This window comes from Pistacia vera, unplaced genomic scaffold (assembly GCF_008641045.1).
Source record: "Pistacia vera cultivar Batoury unplaced genomic scaffold, PisVer_v2 Contig297, whole genome shotgun sequence".
NCBI lineage: Eukaryota > Viridiplantae > Streptophyta > Magnoliopsida > Sapindales > Anacardiaceae > Pistacia > Pistacia vera.
Window position 1 is genome coordinate 339,536 of NW_022196109.1, and position 14,225 is coordinate 353,760.

Consider the following 14,225-nt stretch of genomic DNA (forward strand, 5'->3'; position numbering starts at 1 on the left):
TTCAATTTGGTAGCAACTAGCAAATAAACAAAAATCCCACCACCTGTTTTCATCTTTTCGAAGTATTAAATGTATGTCAACATGCTTATGAAAGCGGAACGTAAAATTCAAACAAGTCATCTGTCCTTTGCTGAATCAAAACACAACATTAGAAAATTAATTCTTCTTACTAAGACACCCTCAGTTCAAACAAAACATACTAAACATTCAAACTAAGTTTCTTTATTTAAAAACAAAGGCTGAATAAGAGACTTCTTGGATAGAAGGGCCATTAAAAAAGAATGACACAGAATTTTTATGTTCTCAGTCCTTAAAACTCATTTTTATTTATAAACAAACTGCTGTTGTACATGACGGCAATGTGAATCCATATTCAAATATGAATTCAGCTTTCCACATCAGTGTCCCGTGGATACTCAGTAGTGGTAGAGACAAACACTCTTATTCACTAGTAACTAGGTTGTAAATGCTAAACAGTCTTATAGGTTCTACATGCGACAGAAAAGCATTACCTTTGCAAGCTCTAGTGCTTTATTGCGTCCAAAAAACTTCTCCACAATTGCCAGTGCAAACTCCATGGAAGTTCCTGGCCCTCGGCTAGTAATGAGGTTGCCATCAACTACAACCCTGTTGTCGACTTCACTCTGAGCAGACAGCTTGTCACACATTGCAGGAAAAGCTGTAGCTTTTTTACCCTGAATCAAAGTAAAACACATATTTTTCATTTGGGAGAAAATTATACAGAAAATAACATTCACCTTGAACCACATGTACAGATTTGATGTTGGAATATAATAAAGGACGAACTCAGAACTTGAAGGTACAATTACATAAGAATGAAACACAAAAAGGAAGCACAACGGCTTCAGGAAACATGTACTCGGTTCGGTAATCAATTTACAACACTGCAGCAGTTTTCAGTTTGTATATTAGCTAGCAAAATTTTAATTAATTTGTGGGTTACTTGGCAATGTCAGATAAGATCCAGTTGTGCAACATTCATAAAAACATACAAGATTATACATCATTCTTCAGTTCAAATTAGATGGTCCAAATCAGGGGAAATATTTAAAAAGTATGATAAACACAGTACCTTGAGCAAGCCATTGGGTTCCAAGACTAAAGCTGGGGATGCACATATAGCCCCATAAGGTCTATTTGATTCCCTCTGTTTCTTAAGCATATTCACCAATTTCTCTGAATTGGCAAATGCTTGAGCACCACCGAGCCCACCCTGCAGATGAGCAAAAATTTCATTGAGAAAAGATTTGTTAAAAACTACAAAACAAGAATGAAAACTACACTTACTGGCAATACAATTAGGTCAAATGAAAGTTTAGCAGCCTCATCAAGAAGCATATCTGCAACTAATTTAACTTTTCGAGAAGCCAGAATTTCTAGTTTATCCCCGACTGAGGCAACTACCACATTTGCTTTAGCCCGTCGCAAAATGTCTATGATCATAACTGCTTCCATTTCTTCTGAACCATCGGCAATAGGTACAAGAATCTGAAAGGACAGAAAATACAAAATTTCACCAAAAACATTTTTATAGCAAATTAGAAGTCATATTGCTTTTTCGAGTATGTGTATCAAAAATCAAACTTAAATGCAAAAACATTCTGGATCAGCCACCATCCATCATACAGGTTGAGTGCTAATGGCGCTTAGAAATTAAGATAACTAATTTCTCATCAGTTCAAATCCCAGCAGGATTACAGTTTAATTAAAGTTGCACCCGAGAATTAACTACTTAAATATCTGTTTCCCTTAAACCCACTTCCCAATTGTCCAGATTCAACCAGTCAAGCAAAACCAATGAAATAAAAAGTACTAGTTTTGAAATACATGATACTACTAAATAGAAAATGCCAATGTTTTCAAACCCGACCCGGTCAAGGGTAACGGGTTGACCGGTCCTACCTGCCAGTCGGACCGCTGACATCAACATGCTGATGTTATGATGACCTCAACATGCTGATGTTATGATGACATCAGCATGCTGACATCATGGCGACATCAGCATGATGTCATCTATAAAAATTAATTTAAAAGCCACCAATTAAAGAGTTTAAATTTGAATGTGTCATTGTAATATTTGCACCAAATCTGCAAAAAAAGAAGTGAATAAAAATTTAGTCAACTCTTGTATTTTGCTGTACCTAATTGTGTGTTGTTACTGTATTATTCATTCTGGAGAGAAGAAATTGTTTGTATATCCTTAACTAAAAGCTACAACACAGGACTTCTCATACTCTCTCACTCTCACTCTCACTCTCAGATTCTCTTTTATTTTTCTCTTCTCTAAACTTCACTCACCACTCTCCACACTAACAACAAACCATGGATAAACAAGAACACGAGCACAAAGAAGAAAAACAAGAACAAGAGCCCAAAGAAGAACAAGAACAACCAAATGAACACGAGCAAGAAAGAGAACTCGGCAAAGAACATGAACTACAACACACAAATCCAAGCCTAGACCCACCACCAAAACAGAACTCTCCGTCGCATGAACCGAAACTACGACAAACATACCCAAGCTCACCACACAAACAATCCTCTCCGCCGTGTCTACTATACCACAACTCCAAACCAAATCACAGTTACAACACATAGCATTAGTTACAAATTTTATTTAAAAAAAAAAAAAAAAAAACAAAAGAATACCTTATAAACCAACTCGTGGAGGCGACAAACGTCACAATAGATTGCCAGTATCAAGCAAAGACTAAGGATTTTGAAGATTACGAATCGAAAGGATTCTGTTTTGTTAATTTCACTCAACGTTTAGTAAATTAGGATTCAAGGATCGTCCAAAGACAAAAAGTTTTGCATATTGAGTTTCAAAAGCAGATGAAGTGAAGATGAAATAAGATGGGTACTCATCAGACGGCGATTGCAGTGCCGCTGGCTGTGGTGGTCGACCGAAGAAAGTGACACTTGAAGAAAGGGATTCGATCGCCAATTGAAAATGGCAAAGGGATTTAGAAAATTAGAGTCGGGGAAGGGGAATAATAGTTCACCCATTTTTGGGTTAAAACCGGTTTGACCGTTGGTTCTCTACAGTAACCCCAATCCAATTAGGGGTCAAACCGGGTGAACTCTAATCCCCGGTTTTTCACCCTGACCGCCCCGACTTAGTGGCAGTTCTCAGTTAAACCGACTAGGTCAGGCCTCGTTTTAAAACAGAGGTAAATACTGTTCTAAAGTAAAAAGAAAAACCTCCAGTATTCTCAAAAGTTGTAAGATTCGTAAATAGGTTAAATTTGGACCTAGTGTAAGTTACGATGAGCTTGACACCAAAAACGAAAAGTAGGCATTTAACATATAAGGGATTCTATATTGGGCTTAAATTAGGGATCTTCAGGACATTACCTTTAAAAACATGTCCCATTCTTTGAGCTTCTTCATAACCTCAACTTTTACCTTTATAGTGTTTTAATCCTTTCATTTTTCCTCCTCCTTCCCCCTCTTTTTGCTCTTATATATCTCCCTTGTAGTTAGGGGTGAGCATGGGTAAAGAGTAGAACTAGAATCGGCCCCATTAGGGTCCCGTTTTGGTGTTGGAAAATTGGAACCAAGAATTCCCAGGTCTGAGTCCGATTTCAGTTCCTACAGTGCTGGAATCGGAACCGGAACCCAAGTCCAAGTACTTGGGTGAGAACGAGACTAAATTGCAATTTTTGTAAACCATTGGGGTGTATTTGTAATTTTTTGCGGGGCGTATTTGTCATTTTTTTTAAAAGTAGGGGGTAACTAAAATTAACCCGGGTACCCAGAACTAGAACCTATGTTTCATGTTCCGGATCCAGGTTTCTAAGAACCACAATCAGCCGGTTCCAAATCTTAGGAACTGAAACCAGCCAGTTCCTTAAAAAATGCAGGGTACCCGAAACCGATCACCCCTACTTGTAATAGAGTTGTATCATAAATTGAAGTTTATCAGAGAGATCTTAAAAAATATATCTACCACCTCTTATGTATCCACCACATGAATGAAGCCAAGCATTATACCTACAGAAAGTTCTATGTAATGCAAGATGTGCATGAATGAAAACATGAAAGAGAAGCAAAAGGAAAAAAATGAAAAACTTGATGTCCAATCTCACCTGGGGACAATTATCAAATGTCCACTGTATTGGATTGAACTCGGTAATAGTATATTCATCCCCATGGTTAGGACGCATCACCTAAGCACAAGCGGACAGAAAGACACAAGCACAATGTGGTTAAAACTCAAATGCAAGTAATGCTAGCAAAAACAAAACCAAATTAGAGTAATTTGGTCAGTCGAAATGTGACACTTAGATGCATTAGCCAAGTTACGATTCATTATATAAGCTTTTTTTTTTTTTTCCCAACTTTAATATGCAACTGCAAGTATACAACTTCATCTAATCAATCCCTAATGCAATAACCTTCCAATTAGATAAATCAAATGAAATTTTCTACATGGACTTTTCACATATTTCATAACTTTGCAATTTCTAGAAGAATAAAATAAACTAATTGAAGAATAACAGATAATGTCCATACCAATGGACCCAAAACTTCTTCAGCTTTCTCTTTCCCATACAATTGCTCAACTAGTGTCACAGCAAACTCCATTGTAGTGCCAGGTCCACGACTTGTCACAACTTTACCATCTTGCTGCACTCTTGATTCAACGGTTGTTGCACAAGCAGGAGCTAATTGCTCCATAAATGCTGGATAACATGTAGCCTACCAAAACCGAACATCCCCACAAATTTGAACTTAATCGTTATCGTCAAAAATAAAATCAGCTCTGCCATCAATATTGAATGCAACTCCATAAAGAATACAAAAAGTAAAGCATGGTCGTTTAACACTTACCTTTAATCCCTTCAACAAACCCCAAGATCCTAGTGCCACCGCAGGCGATGCACAGACAGCAGCATAAGGCCGCCCATCTGCAGCCTGCTTCTTCACCATGCTTTCTAATATTCCACAATCTTTCAGATTGGTAGCACCAGGCATGCCTCCCTACAGTAAAACACACACCAAAAGAACAATTAAAAGAGACACAACTCAACAAATACTAGAAAACCATGTAATTTAAAGGAGTACCACTGAACTGGCCCCGCAACATTACGGTGCTAATTCCAACGCCAAAAAGGTAATCTTAACTAATTACAGATTATATATAGCAAAATGATGTTATATATAACTCATATTTCGCGAATAAACATTACCGGAATGACATTATGAATTAAAAAAACCGCACGTTCCGGGAACTCTACAGGGATTTATCCGTACGGCAGCATTTCAAAAATCCTAATATAGCTATGATCATTCAGTATAATCCAGAACCATGTATCATAAATTTATAATTAAACGAATAAAACTCAATTTCTTAAGTGAGCAAGAAAAGGAGCAACTATACGTACAGGCAGAGTAATGAGATCAAAAACCGTGTTGCTGCAGTCAGAAATGAGAGCATCGGCGACAATCTTGACAGCATGACAGGCGTCAACACGAAGCTGTTTCTCCACAGAAGCGACTGTCACGTCAGCTCCAGACCTCCTCAAAACATCGATCGTTATAACCGCCTCCATCGGCTCACTCCCGTTCGCAATCGGCACCAAAACCTAAAAACCGACACACCATATCCGAATAAAATCCAAAAAAAAAAAAAAAAGCAACAAAAAAAAAAATATCACAAACAAAACTAACGACTTACTTTTTTGGTAGAGGTCGACATTGCAGCTGTTGTCATAGCAGCGGCTAAGCAACGAGTCTTGAGAGAAGGAAGTTGTTTGGGAAGAAGAGGAGAGTGACGGAGGAGAGAGTGAGGAGTAAGGTGGCGTAAATTTATTAATACCATTATTATTTTTTAATTTTATTTATTTTGGTTACTGTTAAGTTGTCTGGAGACATCGATTCAGTGAGAGGTCGTGGCAGTTCAGTAGAGGAGGGATATGATGGACATGAATGTTGGTGGGCTGGACTGACCCGTCCGGTCCTTATATGTTTAATTGGGCTGGATAATATCTTCATGGGCCACACTGTCAGAGTTAAATGTGCTGGATTATGACTTTATTCTACTTGGTATCGATAGGGAATTGTAATTTTGGTAAGAGTAATGCTATGGGTACTAATAGATGAGTATAAATTTGTGTACTAACTAAAGCATAGTATTCGTACTATATACATAGTACGGGTACTATGCTTTAGTTAGTACACAAATTAGTACCCATCCATTAGTACCCAAAGTATTATTCTTTTGGTAACCATCCCTTAAAATTTGCCTCGTGGACATATTACATAAGCAAGAGAGTAGCCGTGGTCCCACAAAATTTTTAAATTTTCATAAACACAAAATATCGTTTCGTCCCATAATTTTCATTTTTATCTTTGGCCCCCTCAATCTTTTAGCTTACAAAATGCAATTTTTTAAAATTATTTTTTCATTGGCCCTCCTCATTCAATAGGTTTTCCTTTACTCCCAAACGATATTTTTCCCTGACCCCCATACATTATACATAGTATCAAGAAATTCTGATACGTCAATTATCGAGTACAATACACCAACTATCGAATGAAAGTGAATTATTATAAATAAACTTACTTATCATTTATCTCAATCTTCAAAATGCGACATATATTGGTATTATAAAATGGTCTATAAGTTGGTTATAAGTTATACAAATTTGGTGCTAATAATACTATTTTATGAAATATCATAAAATCCCTATATGTACTCCAACGAGAATCATTCTATGAGATATTAATACAGAAAAGTAAATAAATTATTGAATTGATAATAGTTGAAAAATCGTTATTATTATCATATAATTTATTGATATCCATCATCAAAATATATTAACTTTGAAGAAACTTCTCCTCATGTTGATTTAAAATACATATAATAAACTCAGTCGTCATTTCGATTTAAATTTTTATAATTAAATTTATTAATTAACTTAAAGTTTCTTATTATGTTAACAAATTTACACATCTATTAGGTAAGGATACAAACACACACATACATATATATATATATATATATATATATATATAACTCTCGGTATTATGTAAACGTAAAAATCTACTTGTACGAAAGGAGGGATTGATCCCGTGAGATTGATGCCACTAGCGATCTGTTGTACCTGCACACGTAGAGAAACAAACGTGAAGCGACGAAAAACACCAGGGTAGTGTTTGCCGTAGGCACTCCGACGCTTAAGTCAGCAAGGCTGAAAGAGAATGATTTAGTGAGGCCTAGGGAGTAGAGAGGTTACCATAAGTCTAGTCGGGGACTATGACTACGGCTGTAATGTGAAGTTCTCAGGTGGGAACTCTGGGGTCTGAAGGTGTAATGTCATCTACCTTGTGAGAGGGTTGGCCTCTGTTTAAATAGTGACTGTCTGGTCTCCCAATCCTGGTGGAATTAGGAGTTCTCATAGTAATCCGTTTCCTCCAGGGATATATCCTTTGACCCCATTATCCTGGCGTGAAAAGGAGTCCAAATATGACTTTGACACGGACCTTGGAGGAATTGGGATGGTAATGGACTACCTTATTAATGTTCGAGTAGGAATGTGATCTGTAGGTGACCGTGGGCTCTGAATTCGACCATAGGCCCAGGAAGTGTACTGGGATTAGAAGGCCTGGGTCTAGATGGTTTGGAATGATTGTACTTCATACCGAATGGGCCTTATCTGAGGAGTTCTGGCTTGGGCTGCATCAAGATTGGGCTTGGGCTTTTCCTCACCGCGTTATCCTATTTGGGCCGAGGACATTTTTTGGCTCTAACAATTTGTCCCACACTCTCTGAGTTAAGGTATTCTTAACTTAGAGAGTAGGAATCGAGCGAGGCGTCTACGGTCGTCCTTCGCGGTCGACAATTTGCTGGCACGATCGCTCTAGAAGTTACTCACGTCTCCGTAAGTAATTGATCGGTCAGATGGAGACGGCGTCTGGTTAAGAGTCACTCGGTGTCCTTCGTCGAGTCGGATTATGCAACCAGCTCAAGAGGGTGTAGTCGATCAGTGTGCAGGGCCGAGCGGACTGGTATCAAGGTGAAACATCTGGTGTACATATAGCCACTTGGTGTGTCTGGCCGAGTGCAGGAATGAACAGGCTATCTATCACAAGTGGCTTCGATCGATATGCCAGGTCGAGTGAGTAAACAATTTACCTACTGAAGGTGCGTTCGCTTGATGTATTAGGCCTAATGAGTGGATGAAATCGACTCAACCGGCTTGCTTGACCGCGTGGAGGATACTCGGGTGATCCCTTAGGGTTGTCCTTACTAAGTGCCATTGGGCCGAATGGGTTACACTGGGCCTAATGTTCCTATGGAGGCTCGGGCTGAACGGTTTGATTTAAGCCAAGGGTTGCGCGAGTGTTAACAAACCCTTAGGTACCCACTCGTCCGCCAGGGAAGACCGAATAGCCTGGCCCTCTCTTGCCTCGCTCGTTTTGAGGCAAAGGGTAGGGTAGACTATTCCAGGCTAGTCGCCTCGGCTAGGAGAATCTCTTGGACATGTGAAGCATGGAAGTGTGTCGGCTCCATTGTGCATCTCCAGCATGTTGCAATGTGCTAGGTCAGTCGGGTAGGAAGGGCGATTTAGCGTGTCTACCATACGGTGCTGCGGTTTCTTAGGTGGCGTGGATCTCTGCCACGTGTATGGTGGTGATCTGTTCTTCGTTTTAGGACGGGAAAATGAAGAGTTGCTCTGTCCTTGGGCCAATTACGAGCTGCCCCGTGTCCACCTCTGTCAGTTTTCTTCCATAAAATCGAGGGAGCGTACTGTTCGTCTCCCATTTTTGCGTTTTCATTCATTTTTCTTAAGTCTCTTTCAATTTTTCCTTTTCTCTTCTGCTTTCTTCGTTTCCAGTTTCCTTTAGTAAACGGTGGTTCCCTTTTGCAGATTTCGGATTCATTCACGGTAAATACTGTCTTCTTGCACTGATTTTTGGTTTGTTTTGCTTTTTTCCTTTGTTTGTGCTAAGTTCTTGGGAGATTAGGTTTGATTTCGTGAAGTTTTAAGGGATTTTGTCTGGGTTTGGTAGGTGTTAGAGTTTTGATTTTTAGAATAGGTGTGAATATCGAGTTTCTGGTGAGTTACCAGTGATTTGCCTTATTTTTTGGTGTTTTCGGGTTTTTGGACGGAGTATAGAAGACAAAAACGAGTTACGTAGTACCTCGACTCGGCTCGGTCGATCTACTTGACCGAATCGAGTGAAAAGGTTTGATCTGGGTTGAAAGGAAACAACTTCAAGTGGGGTAGGTAGGTCACCTGGTCAACCCGACCGAGTAGTCAGAGGATCGTGCGGAGAGTTAAGTTGAACAAGTGGTCGGTCATCCAGACCGAGCAGGAGGTTGTACAGCTACCCCTGGTTTGAAGTAGTTAGTCGGTGACCCAGGGTGAGTGAAGTCATTAGAAAGAGGTTTAGGCTTTGAACTTAGGTCGGTCGCTTGGGGCGAACAGGACAAAGTAGTTGCCGAAGCTAGGGACCAAGTCGGTCGATTGTCAGGGTTGGTCAGGGATCTAACTTAGGGTTGTGAGAAGTTTAGAAGTAAATGGCAAAATAGGTAAACTAGGAGAGGTCGATCGGCGTTGAAGGGCGAGTGATCGTGAACGACAGTTCTAGAAGTGTAGCTCGGTAGTTGGTGAAGGTCGAACAATGATTCCGGGTTTCAAGAAGGTTGTGTTCAGATAGGCTGGTCGGCGGTGCAGGGCGAGTAGCTATCCGATACTTAAGATTTGGGGAGTTAGGATTGTGGAGTTGAATTGGTCGGTTGGGACGAGCAGATAGGTTGAAATGTCTGGTTTGAAGTCGAATGGTTCGAGTGGGGTTGGGGCAGATGTTGGGAATGAGTACGAGTGTGCCCTGACCATGGTAATGATGCCCGAAGGAGGCATTCCGGTAGGTATACCGAGCAGTGTGAACGTAGCTACCCTTGGGACGAGTGCTGCTAATCCGAGTGGTTCGGGCAGGCAATGGGGGAGGGGGGAAGACTCCGAAGGAGTTGGTAGTCCATCCTCGTCCAGTAGTGGCTTTAAGGACGAGCCGAGTTAACAGGGCAGTGGGATTCTAAGCAGGGATTATCTGCCCGTGCTTAAAGATAATGATGTGTGACGGCTCCGGACAATGTATCACATTCTTGATTCGATCGAGATCAAGGCACTACGATCGTACGAACGGGTCGACTGGGAGGCAAAAGGCTGGGTGAGTGTTTACGAGAAGTGGTTTCATGACGGGCTGAGGTTTCCCTTTCCTCGCCTCGTTTGGGAGGTGCTGAACCATTTCATGATTGCCCATCTCAGATCATGTCGAACGATTGGAGGTTGCTGATGGCACTAGAGGACCTTTGTGTACAGAACCAGGCTATGTTTGGGCTGCATGAGCTGCTTTATTCGTATTTCCTGGAGGAAAACGACAAGGAGAAGTGTCGATATCTGATCAACCTCTGGCATGATCGTCTCACCTGGTGATCGACTTCGGTCAAGTGACAAGAACTGAAAGGATTGGTACTTCTTTGTGAGGGGTGAGGCGGTCTTTAGGGAGAGATGCCAGGGCGATATTCCGAGCACTTGGCGAGCCACTGATGAGAAACCTTGTCTTTTTTTGTGTTTTGATTACTACATCTTATTGTGTTTCTTCTTTGCAGAGCTTGAATTCAATCAGGCTGGGCAGAACGGAGATGGCTTGGATGTGCAGACCTAGAAGGTTCTAACCATTCCCAAGGCGTAGAGGGATTGGCGAGTGGTGTTGGAGGAGGCTAACCTCAAGACCAACCATCTTTGGGCCGGAGTAGAAGCGATTTAGCAAGGTATCCCTTTCCCTTCGTTGAAGCAGACTTGGAACGTGCTTCTTACTCGCTACTACAATCATGTTACTTATGGTAAGTCGAGGCTGAACCCATTAACTGTTGGAGAGTTTGCGCTTGCAGAAAGATTAATGAAGAAGTTAACCGTCTCCAATGCGAGCGAGTCCATCGCCAGGCGTCGAGAAAAGAGGAAGAGAGAATCCTTGGCCAGAGAGGAGAGAAGAGCGGAAGATGTGGTGGCGACTCCACTGACCTGTCAACTTGCAGCCGGAGCTGGGTCATCCCAGACAGCGGTCTTGGATGAAGAGACTGAGATGATTACCTTCAAGATTCTGGCTTCCGCGTCGACCTATTCTGACGCGACTTCGATGAGCAAATTAGCTGACTCTTGGACGAGACCTGTTTGAACCAGATTGGTGCAGTCGTGGCCGCTAACTGGGGGGTATCCCATGTTTTCCAAGTAGGGCAAGAGTGTTTATTTTATTGTGTTCATCGTGGTTGATGAAATCATTTTATTGTGCAAGCATTCATGAGTAGTCAGCATCTAAGAAAGTCCATAGTGGCGCAAGAGAAGAGGATACAGGATGTGTCCAAGGCGAATACCAGTTTGCGCCAGATAAAGGTGGTAGCGCAAAAGGCTGAGCACGAGAGCCAGCAGCGCCTGAAGCAGGCCTAGGATGCGTTGGAAAGGCTGAGGAGAGAGTTGGCCGAGAAGATTGCAAAGGTTAAGTCCCTCAAGGAGCAGTGCCTTACCATTGCTGATGATGCCATTATGAGGGCATTGGGAGAGCTCATGCTTGAGTACAAGGCCGAGAAAACCTCTCACTAGAACCCGGATGAGGACATCCAGCTCATGCAGGAGATATTGGAAGAGGGAGCACACGAAGGAGCAGATTGATGAGCAAGCGCTCGATTTTGCTAGCCAGCCGGGGCCATCGGTTACTGAGGATGTGAGTGACCAAGCTACAGAGGCGAGCGCTGGTACTGGCGATAGGGTGACCGAGTTGGAGATGGGAACTCGCACCAATGACACTTAGCTTTATTTTTCTTTTGCTCATGTATTTTGGGGCCTGCGATGCCTTTTCCTGGCGTGTGTTCCTTTCATTATACTTTGAACTTAGCCGATTGAGGCTTCTTCTATATGGTACTTGAGATTCTATTTTTGATGTTTTTCCTTATGAGTGAATGATTTGTTGATTGCTTGTTTGTTCGTAGATGCGCTAGGGTTGAACCGTATGCTTGTGTTATGATTTTGGTGTAGCCTAGTGGCTGAGTCGTGTAGACTCTCTATTGGGTTGGGTCGATAACTTGTCGATTTTGAGGTTAAGAACCCTTCAATCGGTCTGGCCGACTAAATGTGTAGCTTTATGGACCAGGCAGGGCCGATCGAAGGTGTAAATCCATGAATCGGGTAGGGTCGATCTGAAGGTGTAAATCCGTGGATCGAGCCGGATTGATCTGAAGGTGTAAATCCATGAATCGGGCAGGGCCGATTCGAATGTGTAAATCCGTGTATCGGACAGGGCCGATCTGAAGGTGTAAATCCGTGGATCGAGCAGGGTCGATCCGAAGGTGTAAATCCGTGGATCGGGCAGGGCCGATCCGAAGGTGTAAATCCATGGATCAGGCAGGGTCGATCCGAAGGTGTAAATCCGTGGATCAGGCAGGGCCGATCCGAAGGTGTAAATCTATGGATCGAGTAGGGTTGATCCGAAGGTGTAAATTTGTGGATCGGGCTGGGCTGATCCAAAGGTGTAAATTTGTGGATCGAGCAGGGTCCATCTGAAGGTGTAAATCCGTGGATTGGACAGGGCAAATCCATGGATCGGACAGGGCAAATCCCTGGATCGGACAAGGCAAATCTGTGGATCGGGCAGGCCCGATCCGAAGGTGTAAATCCGTAGATCGAGCAGGGTCAATCTGAAGTGTAAATCCGTGAATCGGGCAGGGCCGATCTGAAGATGTAAATTCATGGATCGAGCAGGGTCGATCCAAAGGTGTAGATCCGTGAATCGGGCAGGGCCGATCTGAAGGTGTAAATCCGTGGATCGAGTAGGATCGATCCGAAGGTGTAAATCCGTGGATCGACTAGAATTGATCCGAAGGTGTAGATCGTGAATCAGACAAGGTTGATCCGAAGGTGTAAAAATTATTTGATTGAGCAGGGTTGATCCGAAGATTTAAATTTCTGAATAATATTTCATTAAATTCGATCCATAAGGCTGACTGTCTATGAGGAGGTGGATAGGCCCACTCATCCCTTTTAAATGAAAACAAAAAGAAAAAACAAACATGTAGATGAATGAGTTCACCTAAAAGTAGTAGCGTTTGAGGTGAACTGCATTCCAACTGTTACTGATGTCTTTGCCTTCGGGAGTCTGGAGTCAGTAGGCACCCTTCCCTGCTTCTTTGGTGATCTTGTAGGGACCTTCCTAAGTGGGGCCGAGTTTGTCAGAGTTGATCTTCTTATTGTTTTGAAAGACTTTGTGGAAGACCCAGTCGCCTGTTTTGAAAGTTCTGATCCTGACGTTGCGGTTGTAGTGTCGGGCGGCCTGTTGTTGATAAATTACATTGCGGATGCTTGCCCGCTCGAGTAGCTCATCGACGGTGTCTAGGGTCTAGCAGAGGTTCTGGTTGTTGGTTTCCTCGTTCGCCTATTAGAGTCTGGTGAATGGGACTGATACTTCGATCGAGATGACTGCTTCGGAACCGTATATGAGGGAGAAGAGATTCTCGCCCGTTGATGAGCGAGTTGTAGTTCGGTAGGACCAAAGGACTCTGGGTAGCTCATCTACCCATGCACCTTTCGCTTTCTACAATTGCTTTTTTAAGGTCTGCATAATGGTTTTATTCGATGACTTGGCTTGGCCATTGGACTGGGGGTTGCGGGGGGTAGAGAAGCTCAGCTTGATTCCTCACATGTCGCAGAAATCCTTGAAGCCTGAACTGATAAATTGGGATCCATTGTCGGTGATGATTTCCTTCGGTATCTCGAACCTGTAGATGACATGTTTCCAGATAAAAGCTTTTACCTCTCTGCCTTTGACTTGTGTGAAAGCTTCGGCTTTGATCCACTTAGTGAAGTAATCTGTCACAACCAACAGGAAGACTCGTTACCCGGGTGCGGTCAGTAGCTTTCCTACTATGTCTATTCCCCCCTTCATGAAGGGCCAAGGTGTGAGGATAGAGTGAAATCGCTCGAGTGGGAGGTATGAGACATGAGCGAACCTCTGACAACTGTCGCACTTCTTAACATAAGTAGCCGAATCAGTGCGTATGGTTGGCCAATAGTATCTAGCGGTGATTATCCGATGTGCAAGGTTGCGTCCCCCTGCATGGTTTCCACATTCGCCTTTATGGAGTTCGACGAGAATACGTTTGGCCTCTTCTGGGCCTGTGCACTTTAGGTAGGGACCATAGA

General features: G+C 42.4%; 1 protein-coding gene across 1 annotated transcript; it reads right to left on the bottom strand.

The window, feature by feature from the left end:
- Window positions 1–282: 282 nt before the first annotated feature.
- Window positions 283–5,865, bottom strand: LOC116135245 (protein DJ-1 homolog A-like). Its single transcript, XM_031420941.1, has 8 exons — window positions 5,705–5,865; window positions 5,412–5,612; window positions 4,858–5,007; window positions 4,540–4,725; window positions 4,113–4,193; window positions 1,309–1,509; window positions 1,094–1,234; window positions 283–695 (listed from the first exon to the last, which is right to left on the bottom strand). The coding sequence occupies exons 1-8, from the start codon at window positions 5,846–5,848 to the stop codon at window positions 489–491; spliced, it is 1,311 nt and encodes a 436-aa protein (XP_031276801.1). The 5' UTR covers window positions 5,849–5,865; the 3' UTR covers window positions 283–488.
- Between the last annotated feature and the right edge of the window lie 8,360 nt (window positions 5,866–14,225).

What these genes read in the sequence shown, in the direction of transcription:
- LOC116135245 (XM_031420941.1), bottom strand. Translation starts at nt 5,848, where the DNA reads ATGGTATTAATAAATTTACGCCACCTTACTCCTCACTCTCTCCTCCGT. An exon ending in TTGATCTCATTACTCTGCCT is followed by an intron (nt 5,008 to 5,411) that starts GTACGTATAGTT and finishes GTTTTACTGTAG; the next exon opens with GGAGGCATGCCTGGTGCTAC. An exon ending in AACCCAATGGCTTGCTCAAG is followed by an intron (nt 696 to 1,093) that starts GTACTGTGTTTA and finishes ACTTTGATTCAG; the next exon opens with GGTAAAAAAGCTACAGCTTT.